Raw genomic sequence first — 20386 nt, 5'->3', positions numbered from 1 at the left:
CTCAATGTATTCAGGTACAAACAACAACTGTGGAAACTTTTGATATGAGCCTCAGTCAGTGATTTTGATATGAGCCTAAGTCAGGTTACTCGTGCAGTGTGAATTTGTGCTGTGGGCATATTAGGAATAGGATAGAGCCTTTTAATTTGGGGGATGACTGGAGCCAAACTCTGGAATCTAAAGTCTCTCCTTTTAAATGCTATTGCATAAGACGGCGTGAAATGGCTGAAGTCAGGCCCAGAGAAGTTAGGGCACTTCACTGAGGTCTGTGGGCCAGGCAAAGCTGGGGCTGCCTCCCAGGCTTGCCGAAGCCATCACAGTCTCAATGTAGAGCATCCCTGGGCAGCACACCTGGTTGGATAAGAGGAAAAGAGCTTGGGAATGAGAAGGGCAGGAACAGAGTGTCTTCCCTTTCTTGCTCAGAGGCTGCTGTGATTAACCAGTTGCAGGAAGCTGACAGACCCCTCAGCTCAAACGGAGCCTTCCTGCCAGCTAGCAGCTGAAGACACTGGCAGGGATTCCATTCCCTGTGCTGGGTTTAGCAGTGGATCCTAAAGGGGCGCCTGGGGTGGATCTGGGGATCTCAGTGGAATAATAGACTCACATGCTGCTCAGTTGTGTGATTGATGGGAAGATACTTTGGAGCACTGAGGAGAATTCTTGGGAAGATTTGAACTGAATGGGAGGCAAAGCTCCTTTCTATTGCCTGTGAGTAATTTCACTGTTTCTGCTTCCTAATTAGTTTTGTATGACTTTTTCTTAATCATCTGCTACCAGTAGAAAAAGATCACATGGTAAAAGGATTCGGCCTCAGTATTAACTTTTTTTCCCAAATGTCTTTTTAAAAATGTGAAAAGCAGTGATTCCCTACTTTTGTCGTGGCTTTTGAAGGCCACAGCTGGCTGAACCACCTTAGTGTCTTGATTCAGCTATGATAATACCTTGCAAGCAGTCTCTGGACAGAAGAGATCTATTCGTACTGTACAGTAGATCTCAAACCCTGGTGCTGTATACAACTCCCTGAGGTCTAGATGGTGCCTGTGTTTTGGATATCAGCAGACTCACAGGTTGACCCCTCTGTTCTGGGTGTAGCCTACTGCCTATTTTAGAGGAGAGCTCTCTGAGTCTTACGTTTTTGGAGTCACTGTTTCTTTAATAAAGTCTCACTACAAATAATGGAAGTTGGGTGGTGACTGTTCTGGAATTCTACTCTGTCTCCAGTTTGAAGCTCCACCTTTGAAGGAAGCAAAATGTTTCCATTGAGCAGAATACAGCCAGCCTGCTGCTGAGACATCCACGCCAGTCCCCATTGCCTTTAAACAATGGGCCTCGGAAATTCCCCAGCACCGCTGTTGGGAAGGGCCCACCAGGTGTCCCAGGTGACCCTGCTTTTGTCCCCTTGGCACTTCTTTCTTTTCCCTGGATGGCCTTCTCTGCTGCAGAGAGCAAGCAGTGGCTGTTCTGTATAGAAGCTTATTTAAGAGAAGCTCTGCCCTTCCTGTCTCCCTAAAGTGACTTGCATGTGATGCCTGCAGGTTGGAGCGCTCATCAGCACCCCATCAGTCAGTCGGGAATGCCTGCAGATAGAAGTCCAGGTTAAACACAGGAAAGGGAGGCCATCCCCTGGGGTTTCCCCAGGGGTGATGTTCAGGGGCTACCCCCTGTAGAATTCAGAGCATGGAGTCAGCCCCTGCCACTGAGCAGCTATGTAACCTTTGGCAAGCCAAGATCTCTGTATCTATTTTCTCATCTGCAAAATGGCAGTAATAATAGTTTCTATACCATAGGCTTGTTGTGAGAACTAATGAATTAGTTTATGAAAAGCATCTGGAACAGTGCTGGGTATACAGCAATCTGTTCTCTAAGTGCTAGCTGTCACTTCCATTCCGTAGTATTCTCCAAACCTTTTACTTTTCCTGTATAACTGTAAGTTCGTTGAGGCCAGGGAACAATGCATTTTACTTACAGAATTGCAATAATTGCTGGCAGTGTCATGAGGCACAGCAGGTATGTAATAATAGATTAGGTCTTTTCAATTATTTAGCTCCACCCCAGATATATTAAGTTCCTACTGTGTGCTAGACTTCTTCATATACACTGACTTTTTAAATCCTTCACCAAATATCACATGAGGAAGTTTCTATTATGCCCATTGTATAAATGAGGGAATCGAATTCTTGTTTTTTTTTCTTTTTAGAGGAGGAGGTTTAGTTCAATGTCACACAGCAAACAACAAATAAGATGACTTTCAGGGTTTTCACAATGTCATATAATATTCAAACTACTGTGTTAGTTTGAGCGTGCTGGAAAGCAGGTGCCAAGAGACATGATTAGACGTGGTAAACATTTACGGAGGGAGCATCTATGAAGGAAGAAAAGGGAGGAGGCAGCAAAGAGAAGGTAGGTCTTGAAGGAGGAGATTTAGGTAGAAAGAGCCCTTCACTACAGCTTAGTCCCAAGAAAGCTTTGGCCAGGCCCATGGGGATCCTTGGGTCAAGGTTGCCTGCTGGGGGAGCTCTGCGTATCACAGGAGAGGGCCTGCATGCCCTCACCATGCTCAGTCCCTGGCTGGAGCAACCCCTAAGAAGGAGTGTGTTGGTGTGGACATGGTAGAGCCAGTCAATTATGCTTCCTGAAGCAGGAGATCTGAGTAGCACAGGTAATGTAACAGCCGCAGAGACCTGACCTACAAATGTGGCTTGTTGAGACCAGCACAGCTTTTCCACGTGGCAGGACTCAAGACTAGGTGTCCTGATGTTCTCGGCGGTCAGTGATGGGCTTCTGAGTTCAATGCATGTTGTTGACTGTAACTCCCCAAACTTTATTGTCTTTTGTGTGACTCACCTCTCCCTGAGAGATAATGAGAGTGAAAGTTCTCCTGGAGTGATTGAATGTGAAAGTTTAAACTCTGAAACGAGGATGGGACTTGCTTTGTTGGGGATGCTCACAGGGCACCGGTCTGTGGAGGTGTTTGACATTCAGAGCCGAGGCGGTGGAGTTTCTTATGGCAGCTTCTCAAGGCTAGGTTCTGGCTCTCTGTCCTTTTTTCTTTAAAGGCGTAGGTAGGACACTTTCAGCTCATCACATTATGGTGAAACAAAAAGTACTTGTTCTGCTATTCCATGCTATTGTTAATATTCTCTTTTGCTCTTCAACACAATCTGGCTACATTTGAGGAGTGTTCAGAGATTATATGCTGGATAAATGCTCACAAAATTCGGTGTGCAAATGATCACTTAGGATCTAGTTCATCTCTCTTCCAAGGATTCTAATATGCCTAACTTGTGATTTCTGTCATTCTTGATATGCAGGAGAAACAACCTCTAGGATAAAATAAATTCCAGAGATAAAGTTGAGAATCCTACCGAGAAAAGACTGTAGTCTTCGGACTTCTAAAGTTGCGTTCCCTTCCCCTGAGCAGTGAACATATCTTTTTTCTTGTTACCTACATACTTAGGGAGATATTTCTTTGTACATTTATAGTGGCTGGAAAAACCATTGCTTTGGTTTATAACAAAATTCTTATCCCCTTCCGCCAAATCCAACCTATCTCTGGTGACTTCTTAAAAGAACCGGTTACCTAGAAGACATCAGGAGGAAAGCTATAAAGAAACCCACTTCCTGACTTGAGCTTCAATGGCTCACTGTCCAAGTTTGTGTCTGAGTGTTAGCTTGAATGTGTTAGACAGAGTTACTAGTGGGTTTAGAAGAAAGACGTGGTTGCATTTGAATAGAGACTGCCCCTTTAAGAGAGGAACAGTCCCCTTTCTCCTGCTGCCACCCCCACACATGTGTACTTGAGCACTTGCAGGTGTGCAGAGCCAGAGCAAAAACAAAGGTCTTTCCCTCATACCCTAAAAATGCGTAACTGTCTTGTTCTCAGACCCAAGTCAGACTGGCCACATACGCTTCACTTAAGCCTGTTCCAGGTGGGAGGACTCCCCTGGCTGGTTGCCAGCCACCTGGTCTCACTGTCAAGCCTGTCTTGGGCATTGATGGCTGGACAACCCGTTCTGCTTGAACCCTGGTAAATGCTGGTTGGACCCATCTCTTTGGGCCCAAACTATTGACATTTATGGGGAACCGTGCTGAACTTGCTGTAGGTGAGGGCTATATAATAATTGGGTGAAGGACACTTGGTGAAGGACATGAATGACGAAGGAAAAAGGTGCATTGGGAAAAGAGGATCCAAGTCCATCTGTGGCCAAGATTTTCCTAAACCATAAATGCCTGTGATACTTTCACTTGCAAAGCAGTTTGCATCTGCCATCTCTTTTTGTGCATATGTACTTTTAATTAGAACAAGGATTTCAGAGTCTTCCCTAACTTAAAAGAATCCTACATTGTTATTCTCATTTATACTTTAACTTTCTTTTCCTTAACCTCCAACTTTCTGCGTTTTCAAAGTTGCCATACTAAAGGCCAATTTAGTCATTGGAAGTCTAATTAAATTTTTTCTAGTGCCTTTACAATTTTCTTAAATGTGTCTTTTTTCTTTCTTGTTTTTTGAAAATTGTTTTTAAAAATGTATTTTCTGCTGTTTCACTCTTCTGTTGAATTCTATTATTGTATTTTCAATTGCTTCTAAATCGTTGGCCTCTTTAAGTCTCTTTCTCTCTCTCTGTATATATATATATATGTATATTTGTAGATTTTTGTAATAAGTACTTAATTTAAATTTCTACAAAGTAAAGAGAAGCAGAGATTACTATTTCCATTTTAGGGATGGAAAAAGTAAAGCCCAGAGAGGTTAAATGAGTTGTGTGAGATTGCATGGTGATTCAGGGTAGAACTGATATCAAAGCCTTGTGCCCTTGACTCCCTGCCTGGGGTTTTCCCACAGGCATCATATATTTTAATTTTATAGGATGCTGTCATCACTCAGTACCCCACTGCCTAACATGTAAAATGGCTTTTATTTTTAATTTTTTTTTTAACACTCTGCCTTCTTTCGTTTTTAATCTAACATTCGAGAGACATGGACTTGGCAGTCAATGACTGGTTTTAATTGATGTGAGAGCTGTTTTCTCACTTTTTTTCATGGTTAGATAGTGGCTCTCTCAGCAACAAATACACGCAAGTTTATAAAATTGTTGTTCATTATTGTGTCCAGCAAGTCTGCTTTGTAAACACCTGTCAGAATGTTCTTTGTTGTTTGAGTCGAATTATTGGAACTTACATTCCCAGTCACTGCCCTTGAGTTATTAGCCATTGATACAGGAACATGTTTATAGAATATATTGCCATACAGTAAGTCATTAAACCAAGGCTGTATTGGCCAGTTATAGAATGTGTTATACACGGAGTGTGTTAGAGATGAGATAAGATTGGATCAGGATGGGGCCAAAGAAATTGTACAACTCAGAAGAAATGGGAGGCATAGAACTCAGCCAAAATATCAAGAATCCCTGGCCCTTAATCTTCTTAAAATAATTTCCCATGCCTTGATTGCCAGTCAGTCCAGCAATACAGTGTCTTGAGCTATTCATCCTCAGGCAACACGACTTTGTGTGGCTTTAGGTTGAGCTTGGTCCAGAGGGCAAGAAACGGTCAGGATGTTTTCTGTTTTGTCTTTAAACTTTATTTCATAGGGACTTAATGGAGATTGAGAGATTTGGGAATCTTTGTGACTGATGATTTAGAAGGGGGTTGACAGAAAGGGGTGAGGCTTGGGCTGGGGAGTCACCCACCCCACCCTCAGAGGTGCGTCCTCCTGTGGTAGCATGAATGGCAGATTGATACACTTGTGAACAGTTGGGTCATTTCTGGATTCGAATGTTCTGTTTTTGCCATCATCGTTTGGCTGTGGGTAGAGACACCTGGCTGGAAGGGAGGGGCCAGCTAGGCCCGTTCCTCTGTTTTAGGGCCACCTGCCAGATGTGTGCTATCAGGGCAGAGTCAGCCCTGTTGCAAGGGTGACCAACCATGAGAGTTTCATAGGTTAAAATAAATGTGGTGTCCTGCCCACACCGAGGTATTTGATTTGACTTTTAGAATACAGCTAAAGGGATTAGCTTCTCAAAGTAGCAGATTAACTCCCAAAGGACAGGTGATATGGTCATTTTCATTTTGGGGAGCATGTTGATGAAATGAATTCTGAGGGGCACTCATATTGTTTGCCCCAAATATAGTTTAATAGAGAGAAGCCATTTGAGTGGCCTTCCTAATCCTTACGGCTTTCTTCAGAGGAGGTTTGTTGTAGTTATAGAATTTAGAAAATACTTACTGAGTACCTGCTGAAGACAAGCTATCATACCTGGCATTGGGGATATATGGCTCAATAAGATACAATCTGTGTTCTCAGGGAGAACATGTCAGATGACAGAGTCATTCAACAGCAAAGAATTTTTTGTTTGTTGACGTTTGTTGGTGAGGCACTGTTCTAGGCTTTGGGTTGAAGCAGTGAAAAAAACAACGTCCTTGTCCTTAGAGTATATATTCTAGTGAGGAGAAATGGACAGAGAGCAAACCATTGTGGTTGGTTTTGGTATAAGCCAAGTACAATGGAACTATGAGGGGACAGCCCAGGAAGGTGCCCACCCAGCATTGACCTCCCATCTGTTGGGAAGACAACTCTTCCGTGTTCGCCTCTCAGCAGAGCACAGGTGACAAGAGTGAGAACTTGTGGTTGAAATGGAAATGAGGAAGGAGTGGAAGGAAAAAGTGAAGTTCAACCTGACCCTGAAATACAGGGCCAACAATATGGGTGAACCTCAGGCTGTAAGGATGCCCTTGTTACAGGCAGGCAACTCCCAGACCTAGAAAATGAGAATATTAATACTGACAGATTGGTAAATGGAAGAGATTTTTATTAGGAGCATGCTACTAACACATTGTCCTAGCCCATTGCTATATATGTATTTATGCTGCTGAGTTCTCAGCCTCAGGGCATGGGATCAGAATAGCAGGGGATTTTTAAGAACCAGCTCCTCATTGAGACAGATGATGGGCCTTGCAGCTCCCAGACAAGGAAAAGATACTTGAAATATGACCCAGATGAGCAGGAATTTACTTGAAGCTTCACCTTTTTTAAAGAAGTGAGATTGTTGCCTTAGATTTGAGGAGCCTCAGGGGTCCCCGTAGAAGGTGAACATCGTTAGCGTGATTTGCTCCGTGGGCCTGGGAGCCCTCCAAGTTCCCACCTGCTATTTCTTCTTTTGAGCATGTACCACGTTCTTCAAATCAGGCCTGTCAGTGTATAGTAAGAACTGTCCTCTTCTTCAGAGGCTGAGAAGAACACAGCAGTAGAAGGAAATTCCCCTGCAGCCGCTTGAGAGGGAGGGTGGAGAGGGAGCAGACAGCAGCGGGTATGGAGGCTCTGCGCCACGGGAGATGGGTGTGTGGAGTGTATGTGTGTGCCCTCCCGCCTGTATGGCTCTGGAAAGAGACCTCCTTCTAACAGGGACCCCTCTGTTGTTGTGGCTCAGAGCTTTGACTTGAGAAGCATACTTTCCCAGTGATGCCACTGGATTCCTGATGTGTGACACTCCCGGGCAGCGTCGTGAAGGGTGCTGTTGACTGCCTTGGGAATCCCAGACAGGGACACCATTGTGAGTCACATTGAACATGTAAGCTCCCCTTCCCATGACTGGCGCTATTCTTAGTACCATTTTCTGCTCTGGGGGACAAAGGTCACTGGAATCTCAGTCCATTTGGGTAGGTGGAAGGGGCTGGGCACAGGGATGAGTGGGAGTTGCAGGGGGAATGGAGGAAAAGGCTTTGCAAGTTTGGGATGTGTTGGAGAAAGGGCAAGGGATGGGGCCCTGGAGCCCTGTGGATCTGGGCAGACCTCTGCTAAGCGGCACAGAAACACCCTCAAGAAGAGTTTTAACTGGGAGTGCTAGACTGTTTCATTGTCTACACCAGTCTTGGGCGTAAGAACTTCCGATGGGCCTGGATGTGGGTGTCGCTGGTGGATCTGTGTAGCCAGTGTGTCTTCCAACCCCAGAGCCGCCTCTAAGCCGTGGCTTTACAAGTGGCTCTGAAGTCCCCTTCCAGACCTGAAGTGAGGGTGATGCATTGCTGTGGAAACAGGCTCCTGTGTTAGACCATCCACTCGCCCAGCCGGGAACTGAGCCCATCCTGGCCCAGCATTTCTGGCTAGAAGGACATGTCCGTGCCTTGCCTGGTTCTCTTGCCCCCCCGCAACAAAAGGGCAGTTTGGGAGGCAGCAAAAAGGTGCTAGTGGGGAAGCTTCGGGGGCCATCATGAACTCCTCTTACTTGGTACAAAAATGTGGGCTTTTTGAAGGGTGAGCCCTGTGTGCACCAGTTAGGCAGGAGGGGTTTCTCTGCAGGAACCCTGGGAAGGAGCCTGGAACTGACATCTCTATTATGTTGATTTTCCTATTGTGAAGCCAATGGGAGAGATTTCTTCCCATTCATATTCCTATTACTTCTTTAGGTATCTGCTTTTCTTCTCTATCTTCCCTCTTTCCTGGGGTGCAAAAAGCAAAAAAAAAAAAAAAAAAAAAAAAGAGTGAGAGAGCTCTGCACCTTAGACTTGGGCTTCTAGAGCCTAAATTTAATTTTTTTTTCATACCTTTCGAACAAAGAAGTCACGATGAAGAAAAAAGTCCTCCGGCAAGTACTCACCCTGTCCCAGACTCACGGAGTCCAATACGCTGCTGTCACAGAGAAAAGGCGGGGCGGGCATCTACAGCCTACAACTGCTTGACCTTTCAATTTGGAAAATGCACTGGTAGAAAAGGAAAACTAACCATTCCATCAGAAGGCTTCTCCTCTGAGAGCTGGTGCAAACCATGTGAATTGAAGGTCCCCTCTCTGCATTGTGGCTGCCAAGTCCCAAGGGCTGGAAACTGCAATGCGCTCCTGGGCCCTGTTCTCCAGCACGGGCAGATGTGCTGACCGCGCCCTGCCCAAGACTCACCCTGGGGATCTCGCTCTTCCCATCCCACTCGGCTTAGTGTCATGAGAACCCATGCCCCAAAGAAATTTTCAGATAGTGAGGGAGAGGTTCTCAGGTGAACACTGGGAGGCAGAAACAATGAAATAACGTAACATAACGGCTACCACAAAAGGATGCTGGAAACATCACCTGTGAAGGTGAATGCCATGGCAGGGGCTGGCGCGGCCACTGGTGGTGGGATGACTGGGAGAATCACTGGCTATCCCGTGTCCTGCAACTGCTGTGAAGTGGGGAGAGAGTCTTTGAAGTCGGGTCCCCTTATCCCTTATCTCTGCAGAGAGCACTGCACTCTGGCAGGCAGTTTACATGCCAGGCCTTTGGCTTGGTTGTGTCCAGGGGCAATATAGCATTGAGATGAAGAATTCGGGGCCAGGCTGCCTGGGTTCCAGTCCCGGCTACTCCACTGCTAATCTAAATGGCCTTGCAGTGTGTCAGTTTTCTCTGTTGTGAAGTGGTAGAAACAAATAGCACAACAGTTGCATTCACCCCACAGAGTTAATGGGAGGAATGAAGGAAATGACTCTGGGGCATGACTCCCAGTATCTGTGGCGTGACATGTGCACAGTAAATCATAGGTCTCCTTAGTTTTTCTCTGTCAGGGTCTAAAGCAACCCCCTCTCCTCTGAGGCTAGGTGGGTTTCCTTGTGCTTGTTAGGATGGCTTCTCAGTGGATTCCTCTGATCATGTCATGGTTCATTTTGTGGGCCCAGGCAGAGAATGAGTAGCTCACGACTTTCGGCAACTCCCAAGTAACCTGCAAATGTCACTGAGTTGACTACTGAATGGTTTTTATTGAACAAAAGTAGAAGCAGAGGAAGTTACGGCTTTCCCAGTGCAGCCCTCTAGGCTGTTGCTCAAATACTCATTTATTTTGTAGCCATTCACAGAGTCATTTTATTCTGGAATATATGCAAGGTATTTCTTGCAAGATGGTTTTAGAGAGCTAATGGTATATTCTCAGAAAGAGGAGGTAGAGCTGTTTCATTTATTTCATATTTAGTGTGGCAAGTGCTGAGGAGGAGGCTTGGAAACCGCCATTAGGAAGTTGTTACTGGAGGAGCACTTCCTTTAGCTGTGGGGTGATAGCTCGTGTCGTAGCTGTTTCCTTACTTCAGCGGAGCTTGCCCTGGTTCTTCAGGCCTGGTACTAACTAGACCCAGCACCACCATTTTGCTAGTTGTGGCCTGGAGCAAAGTCACAGTACTTTGCTAAGCACTTTTCCTGCACCAATAGAAAGGAAACCATAGGACCTCTCGTGCCTCTCCTTACAGCAGAGGGGTTGGGTGTGGATTTTAGGAGCAAGCAAAATGATGCATGTGAACGTGTCTTGTAGAAATATGAGACATAACAAGACATTACCCTGATAGATTTTGAATGCAATTTCTTTTTTAGATCAAGAGGGAAACTGAAGTTTGTTTCCTATTGAATCTCACTTTACTTTGGATCAGACAAATTTGCAACTCTGCTGAAAAATCAGAGGCTTAGTGAGCAAAGCTTTCCTGTGTGAGCTGGAGCTTCCTGGGCTCTATCCAGAGACGTGGACTGGGTCATTCCCAGTCCTGCTCTGCCCAGTTTGTTTCTGTTATACAGGGCAGTGTAGGCACATAGCAAGCAGCACAGACTTTAAACCGCTATTTCTCTCTCTGCCCACACCCATAAATTAAGAATCACTGGTGGCATTGTCATTTCAGATGAGAAAAGTATCCTAAAAGTAAATCGGTGTAATACAAACCCTTTAGCATAGAATAAATGGACTATCAGAGTGTTTATGGCTAAGATAGAGAAGTGTGTGTGTGTGTGTGTGTGTGTGTGTGTATGTGTGTAATTTAGAATATCCTGAACCTATGCAGAATGTCTGAGATAGTCCTCATCTGACCTCTGAGGATTTCCTGGGTGACAAGTTAATTCCTCAAATAGTAATGATGCTTCTCTTTTTTTCTTCTTAGTTTGGGTGCTTGCCTGGAAGGGCAGGGTGGTGGTGGTGGAGAGAAATATTATGACAAACAGACATTCAGCATCTATTTCCTTGTGAGAGGCCTGAGGATAATGATCCTTCTTACTCACAAATCAGAGGCCAGAGGCTCCCTACTAGAGAGCAGTGCTTATGAGCCATAACTTCTGCTCGAAACTGGCAAAAACATTAATTCCTTCGTTAATATGTTTCTTCTGAAGGCAAAAATAATGACTTTGTTTTTGAAGGTGCAAAAGATTATACTGCCTTAGAATATCCCACAGGATAGGCCCAATATTCTTTTTCTAGAATTTGCTTAGCAACAAAAATGAACTGATTCTTAAGTTCATCAAAATAAGGCAAAATGATACATTTTCTTCCATGCTTTCTTTTTTTATACGGAGGCCTTTGTCTTTTCTGTCTGTTCGAGCTCATAACACTTCCTCCGACATGTGCACTATCTGTTGCCTTCATTTTCTCCTGGCTGGATGGCCTGGGAGAAGAGGGAAGTGGGAGTGCCGTGTGTGGGGATTAGCTGCGGAGAGTGCTGAGTATGTGGTGTAATGATTCACAATGGCTTGTGTTTCTAGGCAGTGGACCAATCCAGCTGTGGCAGTTTCTTCTGGAATTACTCACTGATAAATCCTGTCAGTCTTTTATCAGCTGGACAGGAGATGGCTGGGAATTCAAACTTTCTGACCCAGATGAGGTAAGGAAGGAGGGGCTTGTGAGTTCTGTGCTGAGGAAGGATGAGAGAAAACCCCTGCAAGGGGTTGTGTGGACCTGAATGACACTTTCCAGGATCGGGATCCCAGCTCTTCCGCTTGCCGCTCCTGGAGCAAGCTAGACAGCCTGTCTGAGCACCAGTTTCATTATTTGGAAAATAGAGAAAATATCTATGTTACCCATTTGTCATACAGGATTAAGTGATAGGAGGCACTAATGTGCCCGGCAGCAGGTCAGCCGTCACCCACAGAGCTGCCTTAGTGACTCAGCCTCCTCCCAGCCTCATGGCTCTGTGAGTGCGAAAGGGGCCAGACAGTTCAAGAGACCTTGGGAGATGGGCTCATTAGTTTCTCCTTTTATTACACACATGCTTATGGAGTGGTGGTTCTGAGCCACGCGCAATTATGAGGATAACAAAAAATGAAAAGAGAGACAATATCTTTGTTCTGGCAGACAGGAGAAAATATTTATGCCCTGGTATGGAAAAAAAAAAAAAAAAAAACACGTCCTGTTGATGAAAGGCAGGTATGATTGCAGCTCAGCCCCTCCCCTTCACACCTGCCTGTTAGATTTCATGTTTGCAAAGCAAGGAGATTTTACTAATAATATAGGGAAAGAGGAGAGTGTATAGTGTGGCTTTTCTTTTTGTTTGTTTAAGTCAAATATTTAATCGTATTCCACAGAAGTTTAGGGTCACTGTGTTTTCATCAACTGAAAGAATCATTGTGACTCCCATCCCTGCCCAATCCATCCATGAAAAATGGAATTCAGAAGAGATAAACTAGAAAAATATTTTCTATATCCGCATGAATCTCAGATTGTCTTACTTGAGTGTCATGGTTCACCATGAATGGGTATGGAGCATAGGCATAGAAACATATGTATTTGGCCAATCTCATAGATTTTTACCTATTCCTCCTTTATTTTTCTTTTTGAATTTCAGGTGGCCAGGAGATGGGGAAAGAGGAAAAACAAACCTAAGATGAATTATGAGAAACTGAGCCGTGGCCTACGCTACTATTATGACAAAAACATCATCCACAAGACAGCCGGGAAACGCTACGTGTACCGCTTTGTGTGTGACCTGCAGAGCCTGCTGGGATACACCCCTGAGGAGCTGCACGCCATGCTGGATGTCAAGCCAGATGCCGATGAGTGATGGCGCTGAAGGGGCTGGGGGAACCCTGCTGAGACCTTCCCAGGACAGCCGCGTTGGTTGGACTCTTGAATTTTTAATTGTTATTCTATTTTTTATTTTCCAGAACTCATTTTTTACCTTCAGGGGTGGGAGCTAAGTCAGTTGCAGCTGTAATCAATTGTACGCAGTTGGAAAAGGAAAGCCAGGACTTATGGGGTGGGTGGGACCAGAAATTCTTGAGCAAATTTTCGGGAGAGGAAGAAAGGTCTTCTCAGAAGCTTGAAGGCTCTGGCTTAAGAGAGGAAGAGACTAATGTGTCCAATCATGTTTAAAAATCATCCATGAAAAAGTGTCTTGAGTTGTGGACCCATTAGCAAGAGACATTGTCTCATCAGAACTCATGAAACTGATGTAAGGCAATTAATTTGCTTTTGTTTTTAGATCTGGGTGGGCAAAAAAGAGGTGGGTTGGGTGAAACATATTTTGGGGTGGGACGTACTCAAAACTGAGAACTATTTACCTTTCACTCTAGTTTTGAAACAAAGATGGACTTCGGTGGGGAGGGGCCAAAACCATTGTTGTGTTCAAATTTATTTTATTAAATTTTGTGCCAGTATTTTTTTTTTCTTAAAAATCGTCTTAAGCTCTAAGGTGGTCTCAGTATTGCAATATCATGTAAGTTTGTTTTTATTTGCCGGCTGAGGATTCTGTCACAGTGAAAGAAAACTGTTTATATAGACCCCATTGGAAAAGCAAAACGCTCTCACTGAGATCAGGGATCCCAAATTCATGGGACTTATAAAAGAAGGACAGTTCATGCTGATTTGAGTACAGGGGAATGATGTGTGTGAATGTCATCTACAATTTAAAAAGTATTATCGCATCCCTTTACTTATGTGTTATTAGTGGATTCTCGGGGTTTGGACTTAATGTTGAGTTAAGAAGCATTAAGTCTTTGAACTGAATGTATTTTGCATCCCTGGTTTTGGACCACAGTCAACGTAGGAGCACTGTTGAAGTCATGGAAAGGAAATCGAAGGAGGAAGATTGACTTGGTTCTTTCTTAGTTCTATACCTGTAGCATAGATGACTTGGAATAAAAGCTGTATGCATGGGCATTACCCCTCAGGTCTTAAGAAATAAGTCCTGAATGCATGTCGTTCTAAACTAACACTCTGTAATTTATCTTTTATGTCTTATTTTCCAAGAATCCTCCATTTTTTGCACCGCCCCCGCCCCACCCCCACCCCCCACACTCTGTTATTTGGTAGAGAGAAATGTACGGCTTTCTGATTGGTGAGTGAAAGAGTAACTGGAGACATGACATAATTTGAAGAGTTTAGACCTGCTGAGTTTTAGAAGTGATGGGAATTAAGAGAGCATTTCAATAAAATGTGATTTGGCTGTCTTTGGAAGAGAGGTGCAAAGCTTTCCTTTGAAGAATTTACATTAGCGCGGTAGGATGTGAGGTGAGACGGTGCATGCAAAGTGAATGGTATGGGTGTTGTTTGGGCCTCATGCTTGGGGCTGATGTCTTGGCACAGGGTAAGTGAAGGTTAATTCCAGAAGAGAGGAATGACTTGAAGGCAAAGGAAACAAAAGAAGGAGGTTCAGTGAAGAAAATAAGGTTGTCCATGAGATTTGAATAGAGTTTTTAGTTCCCCCAAAGTTTAAATGCAAACATAGTCAAGTGAGGTGGTCATCTTTCTGCTGGTTGTGAGGGTGGATCTGAAAATGGAGTTTTGGGGGGAAAATCAACATCTAACTAGTGAGGAAAAGTGCCTAACACAATTAGAATCTCCTCACTCTATAGTTGCCCAGTTGAAAGGATGAGGAAGAGGGGCAGCTTTATGGACTTCCATGAGAGAAGGGAAGAAACATTTCAGATGCGCTTCTCAGGGCTGGCCCTTTTTGGGATTTGGATGAGAAAAAGGAAGTATTAACTACTTTCTAGTATATCTTCAAGAAAGTTGATCGGTGTTTACTCCCAGATCCTCTTGAAGACCCAGAATTATCAGGAACATATAGCTCTGTGATTCATGAATGTCCCCATACTGATGAATTGGAGCGTCTGCATGGAAAGCAAAGGCAGAATTATCCCAGCTGTGTATTTTGATCTTTTGGATGCAGGTGCCTTAATGAAGCTCTCAAAATATTTTAGGAGCTGCTCAGGGAGTGTTGGGTGGAACTGTTTGGACTACATTGTTTTCTCTTAGATTATGTGATTTTTGTTGGGCACTGGCAAAAGGTGTGTGTGAATGTGTGCGTGTGTGTGAGTGGGGTGTGTGTGTGTGTGTGTGTGTGTGTGTGTGTGTGTTTGCAGACATGCAAAACTGCAGCTGAAATAATACCCGAGATTTCTAGTTAAGTCTTTCCACATTTCAGTAATGAATAAGAGTAGAACCAAGGCCGGGTATCAGTTATTGCTTGCTGTTTGCAACCAGGCATAAAATCATTTTCTCAAATCATCCACCTTTCCTGTTAGATTTATGTTGGAAACTCCCCTTGTGTGAGTATAACGCCTGCAATTCCTATAGCAGATAAGATATTAGAAAGTGCTCCTCCACCCGCTTGTTCGCCAAGATTCCCTTTCTCTCTAGGTCCACCATTTTCAGGATTTGTAGATAGTGTATTAGTTAAGACAGCTTTGTCGATCTGGCCAGATGTTTTTTCTCCTTTGTCCAAAGGCCAGAGATCATCCCAGGAAGAGTGGTGGGTGGTTTATACACTGGAAATGTTGTGCTTATGCTTTTTAAAAACACACGTTAACTTCAGAGGAAGGATGGGCAAATCTGGTCTAGCTGGGTGAAAACCTCATTTTCCCAGAGATGCCTTAACCTTTGTCGGTTTTGGCTTTAGGGTTCAGAGTCACTTTTGTTCCCTTCTCCATTCTGGGGAGGGACTTCCCTACATAGAGCCCTGATTTTGTGGCCGTGGGGACTGGAGGTAGCATTCAAAGATCAGATGTGCTTTTCCTCACTTTGGAGATGAACACTCTGGGTTTTAGAGCATTAACCTGCCTAACCTTCATGGTGAGAAATACACCTTCTCTCTTTTAGTCATGCTGTGCATGCCGCTTCCTCTGTTGGGGTCTATATAAATTTGTTGAAGTCTTACCTACATTCCAAAGAAGTTTCAAGGAACCATAAATATATGTATACATATACATATATAAAATATATATATTAAAATAAAATTATCAGGAATACTGCCTCAGTTATTGAATTTTTTTTAAGAATACTTTTTTTTAAGCTGAGAAGTATAGGGATGAAAAAGATGTTATATTGTGTTTGACTATTTTCCAACTTGTATTTTCATATAATTTATATTTTTTAAAAGCTGAAAATTTAAAAGCAAGATTAAAAAAAAAGGAAAAGCAGGTGCTTTTTAAAAATCAGAACTGAGGTAGCTTAGAGATGTAGCGATGTAAGTGTCAATGTGTTTTTTTAAAAAAAATGCAAAAAAATTCTTATGGCGGAGTTTTTTGTTTGTTTATTTTAGTAGCTGATGCTGGCACATCATTTTGCTGGAGAGTTTTTTATATACTGTAGCCTGATTTCATATTGTATTTTAAACTGTGTGAAATTAAAAACAAAGAATTTCATTCATAATACTGTGGCTCTGGCTTGATTCTTTCTCGTCTGGATCATGTCTTAAAGCAGGGCAAATCCACCAACCAGAGGCAAGCACAGAGGGGCGCAGCTCAGTCTTCCTGATCTCATTAGCTTAGGAACATTGGAGATAAAGATTTCCTAATAAGGTGAGAACTATAATAGGCATATAGGGAAGTCAGCAAACATCCCAATCATTGAATATATTGTGTCATCCTTTGTAGAATGTCCCTGGCCTTGTCAGACCTCATTTCTTCACGTCTGAAGGACTAAGAGCCACGTGAAGAAAATTTTTAATGACTCAACAGATAAACATTTGGTTTCAACTAGGTACCCTTCCTGATGTGAATACAGAAAGTTGAACATCTTTAGTGGATCCTGTGGGCAAGAAAGAGTATTCTTGCATCCGCCACTGATACTAATTTTGCTTTTTGGCAACTCAGCCCTTCGCATCCATCTCCTTGGCCCCAACTTTATCGTTGGGGCTGAAGATTGGGAATGATAATATCTATCAGAACCGCTAGCAACTCATGCCATAAATAGAATCATATTTATAAGTGCTTTGGAGAGGAGTGCTTAGGAACGTATCGTGCATGGTGCTTTTTCCTTGTTGCTGAAACTGTAGAAGGTGGATGTTTTTAATTAACACCAACATTTGCAACATGAATCCCAGCTCACAGCTGGAAAGAGAATTTTTGCTGAATTGTTCACAAAGAGAGGTCTGTTTTTGGAAAATCTGTTTCTTCAGGCCTGGAGCTTGAGGTTTGCTGAGTACACGTTAAGCACAGACTGTGTGGTCTGGTGGTCAAGGAGCTGGACTAGCCGTGAAGAAGGCTCCGGCCCCCCAATCCTGGTCAAGCCACCACCACTCACTGGGAGACTGGGAAAATGGCTTCAGGTCCTAATACTTTTTTTGTTGTTTGTAGCTTCAAACCTGGGCAAAGCCACAACTCCTGAGCCAACCTGGGGCCACATTCGAACTCTTCCTCCCCTGAATAAACGGCACACAGAGAATAGGTTTCTGCCAGAGAGCTTTCCTTCAGTGCCAAGTTGCTGTTACCCCTCCAAGTACCTGACTTAATGCTGACAAGGGTAAAAGCTACAAGATGTACTTGAATGAAGTCAGCTTAGGACTTCACTTCTCCCACCAGGAGCTAGAGTTCAGATGAAGAGCCCTCAGACAACCGGGCTTGGGTGATTTCTCTTAATACTGCTGAGACCACTGTTGAAGCTGAGGTGGTGGGGCCATGGAGGGGAGACAATATCTTCAAAAGCAATTGCAGAATTTGGGAGGATCAGGTAGGGTGAGGACAGAAGGAGACAAGAGGGAAAGAGGAGGTGATGATCACGCTCTGTAGATTTGACCAGCTTTCAGGAGGTGATGGGATAAGAAAATGAACCAAGTCGACTCTGACAATAGTGCTACGAATTTGGAGCAAGCTACAGCACTCAAGACAAAAAGAAACAAAAATGGATTGGCAGAGGTGTCTAGTATAATGAAATGTAACTATTTTAACCTGAAAAGGAAAAGGATTGTGATATGTGCTTTGGGTACAAGGAGGCAAACAATGTGAACTGGAGGTCACACACAGGCTGGTTCCATGCCATAGAGATAGGCAGTGTGGCCTTCACAGTGTTAGAACCCCTTACCCCACACAGCCCAAGTGAAGAATGTACTGTTGCAGGGTAACGGGATGTCTTTGGATTCTGGCATTCCTTCCTAGCAACCACTGTGGGCACTGAACGGAAATGGCCTCCTTTAGGTGCGTATCAGTCGCCTATTTTCTCTCCCATAGGTCAGGCCCACACATTGACATTCCTGCCTTGTCCCTGTAGAATTTAATTTTGTGACCCCTGTGTGGATATCTATCCACAGTCCATGTTTACTTGGCATGAAGCTTATTTTATTCCAGAGCCTACAGTGGAAGAGAGTACAAGAGGCCATCAGGTTCATCAGAGAACCATCTGACTTCTGAGCCCTGTTCTTTCCGTGACGCCATATGACTGGCAAAGAACTGAAAAGTCTCTTTTGATGATGCTGACTGATGGCTCACCAACTCTGTGAGCCATAGGCCTGGTTACTAAGGGGTACGTTTCATACATCAAATATGGAACAAGGACAAAGTCTTCTCTTAGTAAGTGAGCTCTTTCACTTCCATACTGCTTTTCCCTAAGGACTGCTCCGGAAGGCGGTTTGCGACTCAGTTCTAGTTGTACAGAGTGCTTTCTCTCGCATGTATACAGGGATCCTTGATCCTCCCGGTGGCTGGATTCAGGACCTGGCCCTTGCCTTTATGGGCACATTGGCTCGGCATGCTGCTGGCATCTCATTACTCTGTGAGATCCCTCCATGCCGTGAGAATCCTCACCTAAATAACAGAAGAAAAAAGCATTCCCCTGTTACTTTTTGCAGTGAGGCAGAGATTTAAGGAGTCTGATAAAAGCAGGTGTTGATCAGTTGGTGAAAATGCCACAAGGTTTGAAGTTGAGTAAAAAACCATTTGATGAGAATTGAGAACCTTAAATTAGGGGGTAAAGTGGCTCTGGCCTCTCTACCCTTGGTCAGTGCCATTTCCTGATTTACTCAATGTTCCATTCCCTTTCCCTGTTTCCACTTTCCTGGCAAACACTTCTGTCCTGGAAAAGCCAGTTACATCAGATTGCCTGGTGTATCTCAGTGTCCTGACATCCAAAGTAATGATAGCGATGATCATCTGCCTGCAGCAACCCAGGAAATCAACAAGGGCCAGGCTCGTGACAGGCTCCACAATCCCCAAAGCCTGTTTGAGTTTACCGTCCTATCTCTAATCTCTCTTCCCTGCCACTCAGGCTCTCGTGCTCTCTGGACCACAGCATTTCTACAGAGCTTTGATGTCAGGTCAGCCCTGGTCATTCTGTGTGATACAACTTAGAATCACAAGGATGTTTTCAGCAGCCTCTTGTGGGAATTAGTGAGGGTCAAGATAGAGTCACTACCTTCTCCCTCTCCACTCCACATGGTCAGCCTGAACCACTGGCCCTGGGTAGTAACAGTCTCTTTTTAAACTTTTTATAGGCAAACCTGCACTTTCAGCTGTGACTTTTCTTATACCTTGTCAAAGACTGGCCCCAGATGTGACTAGACATAGTACATGTCCAGGGATACTCAAAGAAGTGGCAGCTGTTTTCACAAGCCTGAAAAGCTAATGACGAGTGCTGGTTTGGTCTGGGGCTGCCTCTGTGAAGCAAGGATATTCCTGATTTTAGAGGGGGAGATGAGATCAAGAGCTTCCAGATGAGTTTGGAACTGTGTTGTGTTCATAAGGCATAGTCATTGTTCTTACAGATCTCAGGGGAAGGCAAGTTCAAAACTCCAAGTGTGACTGAACTGGGGGACTCCCTCTGCCAGTCTACTCAGGTAGGCCAACGTTGTTCCACGTGTTCTTCCTTCCATGAGAGTAAGAAATTTGCAAATACAATGCAGTCTGTGCACCTTTAATGTGAGATGCTTATCTGTATTTGAGGCAAGGTAAGAATGACGGTGAAGACAATGACCAACGTGACCAGTGTTTATGGGTAACACATATTTCATTCAAATACCTTTTTTTCCTATGGCCGTGTTTTCATCACGATAGCACAGAGCTGTGCACGTGAGCCCAAGGGGAATTATTTTCTTCACTGGCTAATCCTGGAACACTGGGAGGCTGGGGTGGGTGTGTGAACTCAGCAGAGTATATATGGAAGGCTGTATTAACTCTAGGCACAGACTTCCCATTAAGAGCAGGAAGGGACCAGGTGTGCCACGTGCATGATGGTGTCATGTGTTAGCTGCTCTAGGAACCCCTGTATGTGGCCTCTGTGAAATCTCAGATCAGAGCCCTGATCACAAATTCCAAATAGCCTTCTCTCTGCAACTATAAATAGCAGCCCCAAACCTGAAGCCTGGTTAAGAAAGACAATTGAAACAAGAGTGACCACACATCCTGGTATACCTGGCATAGTCTCAGAGTCCATCCCTTGTCCTGGCATAATTACTCATAGCACTTCCTCTGC

At 44.1% G+C, this 20386-nt stretch overlaps 1 protein-coding gene across 4 annotated transcripts in view; it reads left to right on the top strand.

Moving 5' to 3' along the window:
- Positions 1-16354, top strand: part of ETS1 (ETS proto-oncogene 1, transcription factor) — a 129407-nt gene extending 113053 nt beyond the window's left edge. For all 4 annotated transcript variants that reach the window (XM_074400850.1, XM_074400851.1, XM_074400849.1 and 1 more), the window contains 2 exons: positions 11470-11588; positions 12549-16354. In XM_074400850.1, the coding sequence (XP_074256951.1) occupies positions 11470-11588; positions 12549-12764 (335 nt within the window). In that variant the 3' untranslated portion in view covers positions 12765-16354. The remainder of the gene's footprint in view (positions 1-11469; positions 11589-12548) is intronic.
- The last annotated feature ends 4032 nt before the right edge of the window (positions 16355-20386 follow it).

This window comes from Saimiri boliviensis, chromosome 6, assembly GCF_048565385.1.
Source record: "Saimiri boliviensis isolate mSaiBol1 chromosome 6, mSaiBol1.pri, whole genome shotgun sequence".
Classification (NCBI taxonomy): Eukaryota; Metazoa; Chordata; class Mammalia; order Primates; family Cebidae; genus Saimiri; species Saimiri boliviensis.
This window is presented reverse-complemented; position numbering and strand designations above follow the sequence as displayed.